Source organism: Cyanistes caeruleus, chromosome 6, assembly GCF_971803275.1.
Source record: "Cyanistes caeruleus chromosome 6, bCyaCae1.hap1.1, whole genome shotgun sequence".
In the NCBI taxonomy this organism is placed as follows: domain Eukaryota; kingdom Metazoa; phylum Chordata; class Aves; order Passeriformes; family Paridae; genus Cyanistes; species Cyanistes caeruleus.
Window position 1 is genome coordinate 48,887,494 of NC_141706.1, and position 20,696 is coordinate 48,908,189.

At 37.0% G+C, this 20,696-nt stretch overlaps 1 protein-coding gene and 1 long non-coding RNA gene across 5 annotated transcripts in view; one reads left to right on the forward strand and one right to left on the reverse strand.

The window, feature by feature from the left end:
- LOC111929924 (uncharacterized) overlaps positions 1–20,696 on the forward strand; it is a 39,040-nt gene that overhangs the window by 12,482 nt on the left and 5,862 nt on the right. The window contains exon 3 of one of the 2 annotated variants that reach the window (XR_015288199.1): positions 8,670–8,833. The exons of the other annotated variant lie outside the window; for it this stretch is intronic. This is a non-coding gene — a long non-coding RNA (uncharacterized LOC111929924). Of the gene's footprint in view, positions 1–8,669; positions 8,834–20,696 lie in introns of those variants that run through there. 2 annotated transcript variants of the gene reach the window in all.
- The window catches only part of SEL1L (SEL1L adaptor subunit of SYVN1 ubiquitin ligase), a 34,951-nt gene that overhangs the window by 5,017 nt on the left and 9,238 nt on the right, over positions 1–20,696 (reverse strand). For all 3 annotated transcript variants that reach the window (XM_086893522.1, XM_086893521.1, XM_086893523.1), the window contains exons 4-20: positions 19,693–19,860; positions 18,993–19,098; positions 17,127–17,289; positions 15,627–15,680; positions 15,487–15,546; positions 14,807–14,888; positions 14,339–14,493; positions 13,553–13,609; positions 12,486–12,554; positions 10,017–10,094; positions 8,810–8,872; positions 7,951–8,038; positions 7,550–7,698; positions 6,821–6,986; positions 5,278–5,352; positions 3,607–3,779; positions 129–257 (exon numbers count right to left, since the gene is read on the reverse strand). In XM_086893522.1, coding sequence (XP_086749648.1) covers positions 129–257; positions 3,607–3,779; positions 5,278–5,352; positions 6,821–6,986; positions 7,550–7,698; positions 7,951–8,038; positions 8,810–8,872; positions 10,017–10,094; positions 12,486–12,554; positions 13,553–13,609; positions 14,339–14,493; positions 14,807–14,888; positions 15,487–15,546; positions 15,627–15,680; positions 17,127–17,289; positions 18,993–19,098; positions 19,693–19,860 — 1,835 coding nt within the window. The remainder of the gene's footprint in view (positions 1–128; positions 258–3,606; positions 3,780–5,277; positions 5,353–6,820; positions 6,987–7,549; positions 7,699–7,950; positions 8,039–8,809; positions 8,873–10,016; positions 10,095–12,485; positions 12,555–13,552; positions 13,610–14,338; positions 14,494–14,806; positions 14,889–15,486; positions 15,547–15,626; positions 15,681–17,126; positions 17,290–18,992; positions 19,099–19,692; positions 19,861–20,696) is intronic.

Sequence of the window (20,696 nt, forward strand, 5' to 3'; positions counted from 1 at the left end):
GAACACAAATCTATCCTAAGTTTGCACAAAGCTCAAGCAATACTTCTACTCAAGTAGGATTACAAACTGAGCTTCTTTTAAAAATGGAAAACACGTTTGCTGTTTTCTTTTAATTCTGCATTACTTACATTGATTTCTCGTATGTACTGCAAGGAATAAATCACTCCAAGCTTGCAAAGTGCTAGGAAGACTGGAACCTGGGCATCTGGGCTTGCTTCAGCTGCCATGTCATAGAATCGTTTTGCAAGATGAATATCCTGAAGTTAAGAAAATGCAAAGCTCAGTTTTGAAGAACTTGCAAAAATAAACCATAGTTTGTTTTCTTTTCCTGAGATATGTTCACCTTTGAATAAACAAGTAAATGGAAGCTTCAATTTGAGGATGAAGCTATTTTAACTGATGCTAGACTTGAAGTTCACAAACAGGTTAGCAATAACATATTCAACCTATTCAATGTAAACCAAGGCATGTATTTCAGCAACTCTAGTACTCCAGCATCTCCAACACAAGCAACATAAAAGACTAAGAAAACCCAAGTTTCAGAGGAATATGCAGCAGCATTTCCTCTCAATTACACTAAAGTATGCCTGCTGCATAGTGCAGCTTCTAATCATTTCTGCACATATAAACAAATCAGATTTTACTACTTGTCCAATATGCACATAACTGGCATTAGTGAGAGCAGCCTGGCAAAAGTATGAGCACGAAGAGCAATTTAAGGAAGAGCTTAAATTAGTGGTTTCTTTGGTGGCAGTTGAAACAAGGTGGTGACTGTAAGAACTGAGTGTACATGTACTAAATAGTTTAAGTTTTGTTGTTTGTTCAGTGTTTTTTTCAGCTCTGCTTCAGATACATACTGTGCAATGTTAGGATATTTGGATATAAACTGGCTATGTTTACCCAACGATGTGAAAAACAGGCTCATCTAAGACTTGCCTCTGAAAATGTTCCAAATTGGACACTTAAAATAAGAGAAATCTCCAGGACTTCATGCCACATGCTCATCTGATAATTTCCTGATGGTTAAATACCATAAGGTTTTTTCATTGATACAGCAAAGCTTAGTTCTGTAACACTTATGGAAATAACAGTATGAAAGTTGACAAATGAATGAGACATAGTAGCCCACATTTAAGTATTTTAATTTACTAGAACAACTCTTAGTACTTATTGAGGCTAGAAAGTTTATCTTTTGTGTTACTATTTAAAAGTGTTTCCTTACCTCCTCTGCACTGTGCTAGTGTTGGTTTAAAAGGAGATCCTAAATAATGACGTATTTTCATTTCTAATTAGCAAGCACTTCATTCTGCTTATATATACTTTACTCTTACTTGACAGAAAAGTGCAAAGCATAGGAGTCTGGGCTATAACACACAAATAGCACTGAAATACCACACCAAATTTTGAAGATGATACTGTAATAAAATTAACTCATTCTTCATTTTGAGCAGTTTATGGAAATCTTCATTCTGACATGTATCCTCAGGGACTGACAGCATTAAACCTATGAAAAGTGTCTAAGTGTACATGTGTTAGATTTGTGAAAGGGATTAGTATTTGGCATTGGTCTGAGTATGAAAACCATCTTGGTACAGGAAGCGTAGCACAAAATTCTGTATGTAAGAAAGACTATTTATTCAATAATTAAAGTGAGAATACGGCAAAAGCTGTTTGGTGGGGGAAAAAAAAAATGCCAATATGAAGAAATACCACATTTATCCACAACAAACAGTGAAATGAACTGAAGTTGTGCAATCCCCCTTATTGGAACACTCTCCCTGGCTCTGAAGTGTTTGCAATTTCCATGATATGGATCTAGGTGAGCAAAGATTTAAAGTACATGTCCCTTTCTTCAAACACTAACCCCCCAATTTTGTTACATACTACAGTACTACTACAGTTTATATATCCCATCCAGAGGGCCCTAGTGGAAGAACAGACTTCAGTGGTAGACATCCTACTACACCAGGAAATATGACTTCAACTGTCAGTCATTTACAGAGGTGCTCAAAATTAAGCAATTTCCATTCCGTGAAAGCCAAATATTCTGCTTCATGCAAAACTCAGTCTTAGCCTTTTTTAGAACATCTTGGCCCAGTCTGTAGCCTTATCTAATTCATCCTAAATCTCCATCTTCTCATCTTACGGTTGTAAAGTTTTAGAACACAGAAAGCAGACATTACATATTCAGAATTACTAAGACTGGTTTTATACATGCAGTTTCCTTGCTTAGACATTCTCAGTGCTCATTTCCCATATTCTCTATCTCTGTTTCGCTTGCAATTCCACATTTCATTCCATGGTGGATCTGAATGAGAGAAAATATTACTCCTCTGCATAAAGCAAGACTACATATGCTCATCATGAGTCTTTGTGCACTCATTTTGTCTCCCTATGTGTAACCATCTCTGCTTAAGACTGGAGTATACTCCAAGCAAATAATAGCATTAGGAATAATTTTTCTCATCATGCTGAACATGATATAATAACTTTTTCAAACCTTTCATTATTTGATCTACACTGTATTCAAAACAGAAGCAAAATAAAAAAGGTCCAGGCCTGAAAGAATTTTTTTTGAAGAAAACCTCCAACTTCATATATTTGCTTCATATATGTTGCTTTTAGCCGCACACTTGCTTTCAGAAGTCAACTACTTTTGAGGGCTCAGTTACAAAGGGAAAACCATCCTAAAGTAACATTTGAAAAAAAGCTTTAGAAAAAATGGTTTGTGTCCTGTGTTGTCACTTCTGCATCTAGGTAATTAAGCATTTTTCAGATGTTGATTGCCTGATGCTGCCAAGTAACAACACTGACCTATGATCTACTCTGCACTGTTCTCATACTCGTCAAGAAGCAAAAACTGGTATTTTAATAGACAAACAGAATAATGAAAAAGTGCATATGTAGACAAAGAAAAGTTGAAGCTCACCGAAAATAAGAGTAAATGAAACAATTTCTTACAGTTTCAGGTCAAGTTATTAAATTCATACATTACACTAAGGTAGGCTGCTCAAAATTAGTATGCAATTGCCAGTTGCACTATTTTGACACATACAGAAATCTGTTTTTCTGGATTCCATAAGAATTAACTCATGGACAGCAACACACCACAGGCTTCCTAGAAGAACCAGATATACTGTCTTCTTTACATGATGTAGCTTGCCTAACTTGAAAAACCACAGTTGATTTGGTTGTGGTTATGCTTTGTTACCTTGTTTTCAACATGTCATTTTACAGGAAACAATTTAACCAGTGTTTCAGAGGACAAGAATAATCCTACACTAAAATACCATGAGCCTGGATCTGATTTGCATTCATATCACTACACTTCAATGTCTTGAAAGCATTACTGAATCATATGTCACCCTTTTTGCCAATATTCACAATTTTGGGCTAATGTTTCTTCCCTGTCTATGCATCATTACTTCACATAGTGAAGTGTGAAGACAATATAGTTATCCATTGCCCATTGGTGAAGGTATTGGGAAACATGCTAATTCCAATTAAGTGGTTATATAGTACCCAAAGCTCAGTAGTATATGGACTTAATTGATTATTAGCAAATGTACCCTAACAATGCAGACTCTCAGTCTACAGCTTACTCACCTGCTTGATGCCCAATCCCTTCTCATGCATGTAGCCCAGATTAAACATTGCTTGAGCACTATGCTGCTGCTCTGATGCCAGTCGATAATGAATAAATGCAGTTTCGTAATCAACATCAGTACCAAACCCATAAAAGTGGTAATCTCCAAGTTTAATTCTTGCAACAGTATATCCTAAAAATCAATAAACAAACAAACAAAAAAAGGATAAAATAGCTAGGCAAAGAAACCCTTTTGGCTTCCTATGAAGAGGTACTAGGAGCGTTAGTATTACTTTTCACAGCTTGTACAAACTTTTAATCTTTCACCACCCCTTACATAAACAGCTTTTATTTTTTACATTTGGTTAAGCTAACCAAAACACAACCGATTTCGATTTGCAGTTAAGACCTTTTCCTAGTAATCCTACCAACACTTCTATGAAATGGTATCAGCTTAATATCTGACATTATAGAAAAAAAATTCACTTGCTATATGGCCTTTAAAGGATTCAACTTTTCTTTAAAAGCAGTGACACTGGAAGCTTGAAAAATAGTATCTCATCATCCATGTTATCATCTCAATTTCTTAATTTTCAATTGAAAGCCTTGCAAGTCTGAATTGCATAGAACTCTTACTCTAAAGTAAAAAATTAGTAGATAGATATTAGTGTAGATACATCCATTTGGAAGTCTGATACCTCAAGATACTTCATTATTAAGTTCACTTTTTGCTTATGTTAGGGTAGGATTACAAGCACCAGAGCTTAAATTTGTGTTGTTTGGACATCAAGGCTGCATTCTTGATCACTGGACTCTGCCTACTTTGAATAGGAAATTGCATTTCTTATAAATGATGAAAAGGAACAAATTACTCTTAAGGATTTTGGATCAATTTTTTCAAGCAGATGTATTTTTAGAAAAGACAGTGCACACATTGCTAATGTGGTTTAACACTGCTCTACAATTCCATATGAACTGTAAAAAGAAAGAAACAAAAAGAAACACACAATACATTTGTATTTTAGTCTTTTTAGTCTTCAGAATCACAGAAAGGCTCAGACCTGCAAGGATATTGCAATGACACTACAATAGATAACAACGGAACAAAAAATGGCAACTACCCTACCTGGGAATACAACTTCCATTGAACAGTAGGAGGTAAACTTTTCCTCTTCACATGTTTCATAGCAAAACACATGAAATCAGAGATTAATGGCTCTACTAAATGTTAAGGAAAGCTTCCTGTCTGACCATTTTGGAGGCACTCTGGCCATCACACTCCCACCACTACAGACTGTTACGCAGGACTGAAGCACCTTCCCCCTTCACAGTGGGTGGCTGCAAGGGCTGATGGGCACTTGACTCCCGACTTGTGTCACTCTCACAGTCAGACAAGCTTTCCTTACTGATTTGACCCTCCAAGAGAGGGTCTCAGATGCCTAAATCTTTTAAACAATTTAATAATGGCACAATAACACAAAAAATAGCCTGAGCTTGTATTTCCGAGGCGGAATCCCAAACAAAGGAATCCCTGGGCTTTTATACCCTCACAGTCTGTCCATACTTAAGTCTGGGGTCCTTAACTCTTGCTGTGCCTCCTAACCTGGCTGGGCCACAGGTCCCCATGCCCTTTGTTATGCAAAGGATCAACATAAAAATAAATTTATTGGAATTGTGAGGTACAGACATACCTTGAGAAGCTGCTCTATTCCAGTGAAGCAAAGCTCGAGGATAGGTTTCATTTTCTCCTACTATGCTAGCTTCTTCTAAAGAAGAAAATAATCCAGTTAAATAGAACCATGGTATATGCACAAACAACCACAAAAACCCCTCTGCTTATCTTCAGTCTGCTGAAGTAAGTTAAAACCTTGAAGCAATCTGCTATAGAACAAACAAGATTCAACCCATCTGAAACTTACAAAAAACCCTTCCATTTATATGGCCTTTCCATTTATCTGCCCGCACAACAGAGCTAGGAACAAACTATGTAATTTCACCCTGAACCATGGCTTACCAAGCATCTCTCCCATTCCAGCTGTAGGAGATTCTGATGCATACTTGAGGAATGACAGAAAATGCAACTCTAAAGAGCACATAATTTGGACTTTGACAAACACAAGGTTGAAGTATAACCAGTTACAGTTAGACCATCTGAAACCCAGGTCTAGTCAGGTAAAACAATGACTTAAACTCCTTAACCAGCCAGAGACTACAGTCTCTTACACAGCAGTGCTTCAGCTACTTCAGAAGTTGTTCACGTCACAATTTGAAGGTTCATGAACTATCAGAATTCAGACAATTCAAAGGATTTGTAACTTGAACTTCTACTGTAATTCTGGTTTCAGCTGTACTATCCCACAGCTGACACAAAGATCTTCTGTATAAAACATATAAAGTAATTTTAAATCAATCTCCAGCTGAGATGCAGATATATCTGAGTAAAGATAATCAGAGCTTTAACTCAGGGAAAAAGGCTGTTTCTTTGCAAGCACACAGTTCCAGCCAAGGGTGTCATTACTGTACCTTATCTAAATATGATTCACTCAGACACCTTTGAAAAACATTAACTGGAAATAAAGATGTTAGATTAGCCCATCAGCCATAAATAGGTGTTTTCAATGCTAAAATATAAAGCTGGAAATGAGACCTAGATTTGGTATAGAGAAAGTTTAAAATACTGGGTTTTGCAGTTTCTAGAAAGCTTTGCCATTATACTTCCATTGTCTCCCAATGACTTCCAATGAATCCAAATTCTAGCTAGCTTGTTGCAGTAAGACACATGGGACAAGTTTTTTTTTTCAAATCTAAGAGAACCAGCTGCCCAGCTCCTTACCCCTGCTTCAAGAGTAGCATCAGTAAAGTCACATAAAGAAGAAGGTGCTGAGAAAATGCATCACAAGAAAAAGAACAAAGGACACAGACTTCTATGCATAGTACAGGTCAAAGGGAAACTTAATGCAATTCCTACTTTTACAATTGTGCCTAGGAAATCCAGGGAAGAGAATTTTTAGCACTGTGCAAGTTTCTAAAGGCTCTCTGCCTATGTCATTTTAAAATCCCTAAATCAAAAACCAAATGTATTTTAACTTTCAGTGTATGAAGTGATCCGTGGAAGTGAAAATGAAAACTGATTACTTTCCAGTGTGAAGAGCAGGAAAGAGGACAAGAGCATCATTAAAGTTCTAATATGCCACCTCCAGAAAAAACGTTTTCAGTACATATTTGGATTCTTACTCTGATCAAGTATGAAAGCAGCATTGCTTTGTGCAACTTCGTAGCCTTGTTCTGCCAGAAGAAGATACTGAACCACAGCAGAATTTGAATCACCATCTTTATAGCTGTTGTAGGCAGTCATCAGTCTTTCAGACCAACGCCCCCGTTCACATACATTCTTAAACAACTGCAGAGAAAAAAGGAAGGGGGAGGTACTGATTGTCAGAACTTCAAAAATTTGGTTTTTGCAAGAAGTAACACTTGAACATTCTGATGCCTGTTCAAAATATTTATATCTCACATGAAAAACATGACAAGCAAACTCCACTGCTTAAGACAGGCTTACTTTTAGATACAAGTTGCTAAGCAGATAGATGCTCAGTAACTTGTAAAATTCTTAGTAAGTAAAAATAGTAACTTTTAAGATTCAGATGCTTAGTCAGAATTATTTAGTATCTTAGATTTGTTAGACTTAAATAGAAGTATAAAAGAAGAATTTGGTACTATTAAGTTACTGTTGCCTGCTTTGTATTGCATTCTTCGAAGTTAATAAAGGAAATACAAACCTGACATGACATAAAAGCAAAAGTTTTTTCTCACGAAATACAAACAAGTTTGTTAATATACCACTTTCCTTTTAATAGCATTGACTCTGCAGTCACTGCTGGAAATGTCCTATACAGACTGATGTGATTATAGCCAATCTCTTGCAAATCAGTATTATTAATCTTTATAAATGAGTGACCTTACCTCAACAGCAGTATGACAGGACCGCATCACTCCAGTGCCAGTAGCATGCATCTGAGCCAGATTATAAAAAGCGAGAATGTGGCCACCCTGGGAGGCCAAGTTAAAATATTTCAAAGCTTGTTTATAGTCTTTCTTGACTCCAATGCCATCTAAAAGAAAGAGTAAATCATTGCTATTCATTCCTCTTGAAAAGCAGTGTTGTATGAAATACACTACTTACTCTTTAAAATAACTCTAGAAAAGCATAGTGAAAATGTTAGGAAAAAAAACCAGAATGAAATATGAGTTCAGTGTAGTAAGCCCATCCTACATGCAGTGTAGGCACACTTCTAATGCCACCTAGTGAACAATGACTGAAAGGGCAAGTGCTTAGACCTTCAAATAGTTTTGATGTCACTTACTGTAATACATGGAACCTAGTTGAAGCTGTCCATCAACCCATCCCTGCTCTGCAGCTTTCTGGAAATACTTCAGTGCTAGCTCATAGTTCTGCAGAAAGATTTGGTCCAGTCATTAGAGCCTTGCAACACACCAAAGTTTAAGAGAGAAAATGTGCGTATGTGAAAGGACAGATCTGTTTTACAGAAAAATTATAGCAAGATTTTCCAGTGAAAGTATTCCTCTGTTCAAAAACTGGTAGCAAAAAAGGAAATAGACTACAATTATATTTAGCCTGTTATAACTCAGCAGCTATCTCAAAGCTGGCATCCACAAACAGCATTTCTATGAACAGCTATGCTTAATAGAATGGAAGCTCTGTTCTGTTTCTAGAACACTTACTTATTTCCTCAACTTTGGTCTAATTCAACTTTTGAATATCTGCATAGCTAAATACAAAAGATTTGACAAGAAACCTTCCTGTGGGAAAAGCAAATGAACTAATTAAAAGTTTCAAAGTGTTCCTCCACTCCCACAAGAGACACAAAATGGGGACAGTTAGGATTTGTTTCATTTCACAAGAAAATTATAGACAAGCTCAAATCTCCTGCTAAAATGCACACTTCTATGCATTTCTAATAGCTTAAGTAGCAATTTAAAATTTTTGAGAGGAAAATCAGGATGTTTCTTTCATAGCTGCCACCTATGCACTAATTCCATAGTGCATTTTTTTACATTACAGATTTCCTCAAGGAATTTTCAGTGTAACAGGAATCTTCACAATTAAGCCTTCTACAGCCCTCTAGAGGAAAAAAATAATCTGTTGACAACAAAAAGTCACACAATCACCTATGATTAGAAAGACGACTGTCAAAAGCTTACCACTGGAACACCTCTTCCGTAGAGGTAAGCCATTCCTAATCCACTCTGTCCAACTGGATTACCCTGAAAACACAGAAAAACACTTCTGTAAAGAACGGCAAAACCTACACCTACATCTCTCTGGTATGTTTTCAACATCATTAAAACATATAGAGTACTCAAGAGATAAATTTTTTGCTCCTAGTAGTAGTTATTTAGGGAGGAAACAGCATTTACACTAACTTTTATTCAGTAACTACACAGCTGATGAACAGGGAAAAAACTTTCAGTATTAGTTATGAAAGTCTCCTGTGCACTTTTACAAGTATGTAGGATGTTACAAGATGTAGAACCCATAACCCTACAAAGATGGGGCATTAATAGCTTACTTATCTTTAGTTTTTCCAACTTCAAAATGTTTTGGGTGCTACAGAAGCTCCCAAAAGAATTCCAGGAATTTTAAGAACCTGTGTTAAGAGTAGAATAGTGGCTGTCCTGTGGGCTACATTACTAACCACTACCCCTGCAAAAGCAAGCACTCCTTTCAGTGCCAGGACAGGCAATAGGACACATTAGAAAGTTCCAGTGAATGCAGGGAATGAGCACACTGAGAAATCCTCACTTCAGCACTGATGTAGAACAGCATTCTGATTGTGGAATATTAGAACCATGGAGGCAGTTATCTTACAACAGTCCCTTCAGAACTTAATCTACTGTGTTTCACATGCTAAACACCTGGAGGACTACAAATGCTTTAACCGTACAAACACTATCTTAAGGGATAGGTCAAAGACATATACAAGGGGTTAACATGATCAAAAAACATCATCCCAAAAAGCAAACAGTCCAATGATATGAGAAGTATAAAACTATTATATATTCACAAAACCAAAGCACTGTAAATCTGTGACAAGACAACTTCAAATTAACAAACACTAGCACTTCATAGAATTGCAGCCTATTTAGGTGGACAGTATTTCATATTGCTGAAATAGAGTTAGACTATTTGTGAGAGTTAGATTCCTTATGCTGAACAGAGCTTCATGAAGCACATGGCCAGAGCAGTTTTTGACATCTTAGGTAAGAAAGATTATGGGCTAATTAATCTGGGACAGAAACTGGGAGTAGGTGTGTGGAAATGGAAGAGCACATGAAGCATTTGCAACATTTCAGAGCTAATCAACTTCTTAGTGCATATGCTGTAGTTCCACCTTATGGATAATCATACCATATCAGCAGCTTTCTTGAAATACTGAAGGGCTGTTTCATTGCTCTGAGGCACAACATCACTTCCTTCTGAGTACATCTGAAAGAGAAAGCCATTACTGAAGAACAGCTAAAGCAGTCAGTTTATCATGAAGACCGTGAAGCATCTTCACATACTGAGAAGGAGTCTATTGTACTTAGATTATTCTGACTATTGCATTATTGAATAATCATTAAAACCTGTCCGGAAGCAGAAAATTCATCTCTCTGCTGTAAAATTCAGAGCCTTTAACTTTCTAATAGAAAATGAACTGCCCATAAAATTAAACATTTTTCATGACAATACCCTTCATTTTTAACTTCTACCAATGTGCAGTGAAAAACACTCAATCATGCAAAAATCTCGAGACCAGTGGAAATCAAACTGTATTGGCAGTCAAAATACCAATAGAGAAAGTAGGAACTGCAATTTCTTCTGTCAGGAGCCTTGAACAGCACATTATGCTATTTTTTAATGCTTTAAGGACATGAATTTTGCATCCTCTACTACAATAATAGCCTGAAAAAGAAGAATTAGAGCTGGTGCTTATTGTAGCCTAACACTAGAAGGTACTCAAATGGAGTAAATAAGGATTTCATTCCTCACAGGCTGAAGGTAATCTGCAACCCAGATCTCAGGCAAGTGACCTAAATATCTTTCTAAGCAGTAATGCATTATCATCGCTGCCAGCAGCCCAGCAATCATGCTTTAAATTAAAAATCATACAACAGATTGGGTTAAAGATCACCTAGATCCAGCTACCATACCATGGGCAGGGATACTAGCCACTAGACCAAGTTGCTCAGGGCCCAAACAACTGGCCTGGAACTGCCCATGCATAGGATACCCACAACTTCTCTGGGCAACCATTTCCACTGCCTCACCATCCTCTGAAAAACTTAACTTTTAACCTCTCCTTGTTTAGTTTAAAACCATTTCTCCTTGTCCTATCACTATCTGTTGTGCAAAACGCTGCCCTCCCTCTTTTTTGTAAGACCCCTTTAGGTATTGGAAGGTTGCAGTGAGGTCTCCCTGGAGCCTTTTCTTCTCCAAGCTGAAGAACCCCAGCTGTCTCAGCCTGTCTGCATTGGAAAGGTGCTCCATCCCTCTGATCATCTTGATGGCCCTCCTCTGTATTCACTCCAACAGGTCTGTGTCTTGTCCAGCTGAGGACTACACACCTGGACACAGTACTCCAGGTGGGGTCTCATGAGGGCAGAGTAGAGGAGCAGAATTGCCTCCTTCAACCTGTTGGCCACTCCTCTTTTGATGCAGGCTAGGATGCTGTTTGCCTTTTGGGTTGCAAGTGCACACTGCTGGGTCACGTCCAGCTTTTCATCCGTGAGATCCCCCAAGTCCTTCTTCGCAAGGCTGCTCTCAAGGAGTTAATCTCCCAGTCTGAACTCATATTTCTACAGGTGCAGCCCTCCCATTTGCACTTGTTCAACTTCATGAGGTTCTTATGGGCCCACATCTCAGGTTTGCCCAGGTCCCTTTGGATGGCATCCCATCCTTCTTGTGTCACTGCAGTGCTCAGCTTGGTGTCATCTGCAAACCTGCTGAGGCTGTGCTCAATCTCACTGTCTGTGCCACTGGTAAAGATATTAGAGACACCAGTCCCAAGACAGAGCCCTGAGGGACCCCACTTGTTACCAGCCTCCCCCTGGACATAAGGCCATTAATCACAACTCGCAGGCTATATCCATCCAGCCAATTCCTTATCTTCTGGATATTCCACTCCTCAATCCACATCTCTCCAATCTGAAGACAAGGATGTTGTATGAGACCATGCTGAAGGCCTTACAGAAGTCTAGATAGCTCATATCAGACATCCTTCCCTTGCTGAGCATTGTTTCTCCTCCATCATAGAAGGCAACCAAATTGGTCAGGTAAGATTTCCCCCTAGACAAAAAGGCCTTAAATCTGAGGTGACAAACAATGGCCCACATTGCAGATAGATTCAGGCTATAGTGCAAAGTAAGTTCAGGCCTATTGACAATTCGGACTCAGATGCCTCAATTCTCTACACAGAATGAAACTGGAAGAATTTCCTTCCCATTTTCTTTCCCAACTTAGTATTTCCTGCTGGGCAAAGTTTTGAGAAGCCTAGCTTTTCCCCATACACTGTGTGGAAAAGAATAGTTTGCCTGTTTAGAGTTTTGAATTCCACCACAAAAAAGGACACTAAAAAAATTATTTGATTTTAAAAAAACCCTCTAGTTCAAGCACTATTTAAAAAACCCCAAAAATTCCTAAAGTAAAGGAAAACTCAGACAAGACATAACAGACTACAACACTCAAATCTTGCAGAAAAATTCAAAACAGGAGTTAAATGACAATACATAGACTCCAGAATTCAAGTTTTAAATTGCCTGATATCAGAAAGCAGGGAACATTGCTATTTTTCATTGCAAGGCAGATTTCTTGCTTTTGAGAGTGCTTATACCTTACCTTTCCTAGAAAAGCCATAGCATGGGAATTGCCAGCATTAGCTGCTTGATTGAAGTATTCAAATGCTCGCTGTAGAGAAGAAAACAAGTGTTTTAACCATCATCATTATTATTTGAGTAGCTTTCTTTCAAATATAGTAGAGGCAGGTAGATTTGTTACTAGGTTCTTCTGAGAATAAAGTTATCAATCCCACCTAATTTAATATATGTGACAGGGTTCTTCACTTACATAATTGCAATAATAAGCAGCAATCCCTCTAACCAGTGTATTCCAAAAACCAGAAGGGGAAAAACCAACAAACTACAACTGTTACTATGCACTAGTTACACAGTTAAGTCTTACTTTCTTACTGTATCATCAAACCCTGTTCAGAATTAGCAACATTTGCCAATTCTATTCTACTTTTACACAGAATTTGGTTATACTCCTTCTGACCACTCATTATCATCCCTGAACCCTCCTGAAACAGTCATTTTGAGGTATTTTAAATATGATGACCAATAAATAATTTCTGTTAAATAATTACTGTATTGGATGAAATAATCCTCAGGACTACACATCCTTAGCTCTCCATTTTTTCAATATATACTTCAAGAGGAGATTAGCTATTTCAACTTCCATAAGCAAGGTAGTTATCTTGGCTTATATCAGCAGGAGTTCTATTTTCTATGCACACTTAATACCTTTAGTATTTGAAGTGCTTTGTCTGCAGAAGCAAAATATTTTTGTGAGCCAAAAACTACACTACACCACTAATGCATGCCCACTGCATCATGAAGATTGTACCACATTTACAAAAGCTCAGTCCACTCCAGTACTACCTGATAAAACCAGTTTTTATTTTTGACATTCTCATTTCTAAGACGGTTAGTCTTATATTAATTATGAAAAAAAAAATCAGTTCCATCTTCTAGTCACATAAAGATTAAGTTTCATTGAACAAGGCTATTGAAATTGTTACATACCATACAGTGGCACTTACACACTTGTGCATTACTGTTTCCTCAGTAGTACTTTCTCACCCTCTGCCTAGTGTAATATGATTCAGAGACAGAGAGAAACGGTACCTGGTGATTTTGCTCTACTCCTCTTCCCCCATGCAAGTGCAACTGTCCAAGGCCAACCTAAAAATAAATTTTACATTGCAAGTAAGTCACTTTTCCCTTGGGACTTCCTTTTTCTAGCAATTAAGATACAGGTGAGCTAATTACATACACAACGATAAACAATATCAGACTTAAAGATGCCACAGATTTACTTCAATAACTACTGTACAGTCCTACTTTTTCACACTAGCCTAAATGGAAATTTATCCCAGATAGAAGCAACATACTGTCCTATATGTAAAGTAACAACTGTTCACATGAATCCCATCTACCTAAGTCTTAAGTCACACATGACCAACTTGGCTTGGGACAATTTGCCTCTATTAGCATCCTCCCCTCCTGCACTGTGTGTAGAAGAGGTCCAGCCTGCAGAAGTCACGCAAAAGTGGGAACAGTGAGAAAGTGAAATCCCTTGTCAAGGCCAATTTTTTTATTCACCCTTCCTCCACAACATCTGAAACTTTCCTTGAAATAGTCTGGCTGGTTTCTAGTGATAGCCAAGATCTCATTCCTTAGATGCTGAAGTTGTAACGTTTTGGACTTATTTTCAAAAAAAAAATCTGCATTTTCTGTCCAAGTTCTACCTTAAACACACTTCAATTTAAGTCTCGTTGCATAAAAACTAATGGGGAAATAACAAACAGGTTGATTCTGGATGAAGAGAACTCTAAAGCTTCTATATTTCATAAAGCTGTTCCTGTAATTCTTGAAAAATATCTGAATGCCATCAGGTGAACTAAATCTTACCTGTGCTTGTACATCTCCCTTCTCTGCCAGAAACTGGTAATATTGGATCAAGTCTTCTTCTAGCATCCCACTTGCCATTCCCGGGTTTTCTACTTCATCTGCTAAGCGAATTCGCTGAACTACTGTGCCACCAGTCAAGGAAATGTCACTAGCAACTGGAAAACAGATGAGATAAATTTTCACACAGGTTTTTTCAATATAGAAGTTACACCATAACTTAGTAAAACCAGATGCCTACAGAGCTTCAAGCCGTTACTCAAGAAAGAATTAATTACTTTGATACCCTCTAAGACATTTCAATAGAGATAAAAATAGCATATCATAATGCAGAGCAAAATGGATAACTTGTTTAATATCAGGAATTCTCTATTTATGCTATTAGTTTTGGGAGTACTTTAGTATCTTGTAGTTGAATGATACAGAAGTACACAGAAAGTCAATAATGTTACCCTAGTAAAAAGTTTTTACCGTGATTAGCTACAAGTCGGTAGTGAGTGAGAGCAGATTCACAACTCTGAAGGACTCCTATCCCAGCCCAGTACCGGTAACCCTAGAAAGGAAATTATATAAATATGGGATTATCACTTACTTGAGAACATACTGCTTGCCAGTTTACAACATTTTTTCACATTACTTGATCAAGATTTGATGAGACAATAGGCTGGACAAAGGCTACAAGTCCATTGTAGCTACATAAAGAACGAACAACTGACACTATTAATGCTTAAACATGGCCAGTATAGTTTGGATATTACTCAAGAAAAAGCAAATAAGCAGAATGATGCTTAAGAGTGAACATGTAAAGTCTTTTATTTACATATTGCACTTGGTCTTAAATCTCCCAATACTGATTAAAACAGCATTTTCTGTAAAGATCTCTTTCACAGTTCTCATTAGATTACAAAAATTTTAAGTCTGACAGTTCTAAGTCAAGAAATGTAAACATGGTCCATCTAAATTCATAGCGGCACACAGCTTAAAATGAGCAGACTTGTCCTTGAATTAAAAATGAATAATGGGGAAGATACTACTGCCCACCCAATGCATGCAAAATGATCTAGTATTTGGACAGGGTATTCACAGGAAAAGAAATCTTAACAATGAAAATGTAGTCTTGCATGTTTAAAGTTATTAACCATCTTACTTACCAAGATCATATGAGCGATCAGATTTCCTCCTAAGGCTCCAAAAGTGTAATACACCAGGGCCTTAAAACAAAATCATTGGTTATTTAACATCAGTCCCTGTGAGAAAATACAAGATCACACATTGAAAATTGCAAAATTACCTTAGCTTGACTAGAATTGACTCCTAGGCCAGATGCATATAGAAATCCAAGAGCCTAGAAATAAAATAAAGTTTGTCAGCACACCTCTTAAAAAAACAAGGATCAGTTTTCCTGGAATACATAGGCATAAAGATTCAAAGCTACAAAGACTACTCCAAGTTCTACCTTCAGGTTGGTGCTGCCTCTATCTGTACTCTTCCCTGCCCCTTCCAAAGTATCAAGTTTCTAAATTATTCAGTTGCTTAGGATGCTAACATAAATTATCGTTTCACTGGAATTCAGATGACTGAGTCAAAGTAAAGGAACAAACTACTATTTCCCTGTATATCAAGTGTAGATCCAAAGGTCCTAAACAGAGAAAGTATCACAGCTTAAAGACCCTCAAGTGAAGCTAAGCAGTATCTGTCAGGTTATTCAAGTACTCAGTTTGCCTCTGACACCAGTGTATAAATATCTGTGCATCACAGCCTTGCATAGAAGGCTCGTACTGTCTGATTCACAGATCTTATGAATTCACAGTTTTGCATCTGTTCTGCCACTGCTTACTTGCAGCTGTGACTATAAACATAAACAGTCAGAATGCTCTGAGCTATTTGGCTGAGGTTCTTCCAGAAGTTATTTTTGTTCTTAAGATTTACATAGTTATTGCTCTACCTATCACACCTGTTACAGCTGGTAGCTCAAAATAGAAACTAGTAGCACAGAAGACAGTGTACATGTACAGATGTCTTTATTTCACAGTGTTCTAAGACTATTCTAGGCAATCTGAAAGTATACACAAGAATTCTCATGCAGACAGTACTAAATTCCAGATCAATAAAAGTCAAGGTTGTCATTGAGAGATAAAGTCTCTGGAGAAAACACGCTTTCTATGGTAAATCAGTACTCGACCATTAAACAGGAAACAGCTGGAGATTTGGTAGCCAAGGAGAAGAGAAAGCTATTAGCTCCTTAAGAAGTTGACACTTCCAAAACAAGTTAGAATTAAACAATAAGTATATGCAGATACTGAGACATTAAAATCAGTAACACCCATATTTTATGACATTTTGTAATAGTGAGTATGAATAATTCTGTGTTCAAAGGTACAGAGACTAAGCAAGTCTCAATCCACCAGATACATGTCAAGTTTCCCAGGAGATTTTATTTCCTAGATTATAAATAGGTGTCATCTCAGATAAAAGTGCAAATGAAAAGCCATAATATTGCACAATAAACACAAAAAGTACACAGTTTCAGAAGATTTGCTGACTGAAGTCACCTATTTTTTTGACTTTTACATCCAGTGTTGTCAGTCATATAAGGAAAAAAATTAATTAAAAGCCCATCACCATACCATATTACTGGTAGTTAAACATTTTTTTACAACTCAGACAGAGGATATGTTTGTGTTTACTTTGAGGGTGCAGGTGCCATCTATAAAAGCACCCTAGACGAAGTACAATCATAAACCAGTTATAAACCTATAGAAGCATCTGCAGAATCTAAGGACATACATACCATCTGTCCTTTAGGAGAACCTTCTTCTGTTAGTTTTTCAAATAGTTCTTTTGATGACTGGATGTTCTGCTTGAGGTAATCTCCAAACAACAAAGCATAAGACACTTTCTCCATTGCCTTGGTATGATTCATGTCAGCTGCTTTCAGAAGATACTGATATGCTCTTAAGAGAAAAGAATTTCTTTGTCAACTTTAAGCAAAGTAGCAAATTCCATTAATAAACCTGGAGATTTTTGAGAGGGGTTTTGTTTCTGTGTTTTAGCCTTTATTTTCTAAAAATGTAGCTACCTCCAGCCATTTGTTCCAGCTACAAATCATCAACATAAGCAACAACTCATGATTTAGTTAACAGACAAGCTGAATTTTAATGTTTGCTCTACTCCACAAGCAAAGCAGTATGCATTTCCACTCCTCTAAGATATACAAGAAATTTAAGGTCAAATGACCATATTTTTGTAGCAACAATTTTTAGTTCTGTATTAGGCATCTGATAGGACCACTCCCATAACACTCTTGTATATCACCATAAAAAGAAGCAGCCTAAAAAAGACTATGGAGTCTCTACAATTTGAATACAAAACCACTCCAGTGAAAACACCAAGCCTTGGGCCCAGGACAACTGCATATGTGATCAATTTTGTGCTGAAAAAGTCATGCTACCAATCAGGAGTATTCTGGAATCTCCTCTTTCTATTTCAGTCTCAGAAACTACAGTAGGCCTTCAAAGTAGCTGGTTTCACAGCAATTAAAAACCCCCTAACCTTACACGGAGTTATACAGTATCAGCAAGCCTGCATCAGCTTAGCCTCAGGGACCTTTGAGAACACTCCAAGATTTTCATTTACCTGTCCTCCTTTTGATTCTCAGGCTTATTCTTTAGGATTACTAAGGCATACCTTGCTCCTCTCAGAAATTCATCTTCTAAGAAAGTGTAAGGTACACAAGAGAACTAACAGCTAATATTGTTTTAGAATTTTTATACTAAAAAATATGACTCAGAATCCAACTGATATTACCTCCCTTTGTTTTTGCCAAGGTGCAGATAACTTTAGATGTGCCTCATTTTCCCTGATACAAAGTAGAAATACAGTCCTTTATTTCCACAAACAAATTCAACTCACATATTAATCAGCAGAAGTCACCACTTACTGAGGAAGGTGCCAACATGAATAGGAGGAAGATCTAAATTAACATAGCAATTCTAAATTATAGTGGTAAGTCCACAGCTATTTAATCAGTAGTTGGATGCATACAGAAGAGAAAGTTAAGACAAAAATGAACAGAACACCAATGTTTTATTTTTTGTTTTGTCTACATGCATTACCCTCTTCTTTCTAACAATATTCATATTAGAATTTTAATGATTTGTTGAGATTAAGTTTAATACTATTTTTATGGTGACCAAAACCATCAGAAAGGAGGAGAAAAAACAGAGAAGGACAAGAAAGGCCAGTATTTCCCATTTCATCTTTGAAGCAGAACGAGAACCAGACTGTAAGAAACATCTGAAAAAGGGCAATTATCTCCTATCACGTTCTCAGTTTTTTCTCTGAGCAGTCGCCACATATAAACAGAGGCTAGAGAACTGCAGCATCATCTTGCATTAAGTCAATGTTTTGATGACACCCACCCTTCAGAAATTAGTCTTACACAATTTTTACTGCATTCAAAGGCAGTAAAAGTGCAGGCATAAATTTGTTTTTCTAAATACCCTGAATTTACTATCTTCTATCATTGCATAGTTTGATGTTGAGTCCAATATAAAGCTCAAAACCTCAGGGCAGCTCATTCAAGTTCTTTTTGAGTTGAGCAAAAGTGACCAGCCATATCATCCTTCTCGTGTGGGGGTGGATGAGGTATACTTACACTTTCTTCTGAGCCTTTTTACTGCTTTCATTAAGTATTTTCATTCCAATCTGATAAACATCCTCAGCTTCTTGCATCTGCCTTCTCTTATTAGACTGTTCTTCAGCTAAAAAAAAAATGTGTACATTAAGAGTTCCAATTATACACTCAAAACTATCCTGTCAAAATTTCTACTGGTTCTATAGGGTAAGTACAGCCAGAAACGTGCTTCTGAAGACCAATAAACAAACTAAGTGATTAACAAAAGCTGTCTAATGGATGTGTTTGGTATATTAATAGATGATTTCTTCTTGCATTATGTCTCTCATGTACAAGTTTGCTGATAAAATATTCTTTTCATTCATTGTACAAAAGCAAGCTGTGCAGGCTCCTACTTCAGAAGGAGATTTCCTAGAGAAGTGTTACCTTTGTGAAACAAATCAGTAAATTTAATGGGTAACACTGTCAAATCCCTACCCTCCTACAACCCCAGAAACAGTTTTACAGATGCCTTCACTGCAAGATTACCAAATCAGGTCTGAGAACTGGCATTTTTTAAAACTTCTTCCGTCATTAAAACTTTGCCTTTATAACTACTTGGTTATTGTGGCACGAAGTGGCCAGGGACTTCTACATCCTGAAATAAAGAGTGTTAAGAGGATTGAAAACACTAGCCTAAAAAAGCATTCCTTAAACAATAACAAGACAAAAGGTTGCTTACATTCACAGAAGCCCCACTTTTGATCTTTCTTGTAATCGTAGGTTGTTGCACACCAAAGCCTGCCATCTTCCCTCCCATCGGCAGTGCACTCTGCATATTCCTTCTCCATAAACAAAAACGGAAAGTGGCAAGGTTCACCATCTGCAGTGCCTCCAATAGCTGTCAAAACTGAAAATGCACACCCAGCAATTAGACTACTTTCCTTTACTCCCAAATTAAAATCATGTATTGCATATAGAAAAGTGCTCCTATGTTGGTTTTAATTTCTATGAACTACAATCAATCAATTTTTCAGTAGAATTTCTAAATTAAGAAAGCTTGAAAAAGCAGTTTTTCTAAATTTCCAAACAGGAAAATAAATGCAACAGGAATTGCTAGCTCTGTATAAACTTGTGAGCAATTTTCAGCAAAAATTGTTATTTGTATGGAGCTTTAGTGTTATAAAACCCTAGAACACAAAATAGCAGTAACTAAAAAAATACTTTATTTACACACAATCTCCTCACTCATCAGAAGAGAGCGGGACAACTTTCTTAGAAAGTTAAAACCTTCACTAGCACGAATTCTAAATTACTGACTTTTGGTTCCATATCCTAGAAAATATATCTGGAAATTCACAGAATATACTTTTGTTCCACACTATGTCATGACCATACAGAGTAGCTAAATTGTGTTTAGAAAAGCTTTTGTGTCCCTTAATGCAGTCCTGTCACCAGTAGCTCATCTAGAGGTGTAACATCTGTACCTCAGATAGATGCTCACTTAAAGCATATGTAAAGCTGTCTTTTAGCACTCTTTTCTCCTAACAGAAAACACACACTCTTCTTTAAGAATTGCTTTTTTAAACGAAAAATACCTCCATTCACACTGCTTATTTAATTCATAAGATATTCCAAGAACTGTGCAAGACTTAAACTTATGATTTTTGAAAGTCACTTGCAGTATGTTGATAGGTAAAGTTAAAAACTTTAGTTCCCGAGGAGCCAGTCAGATTAATATATTTT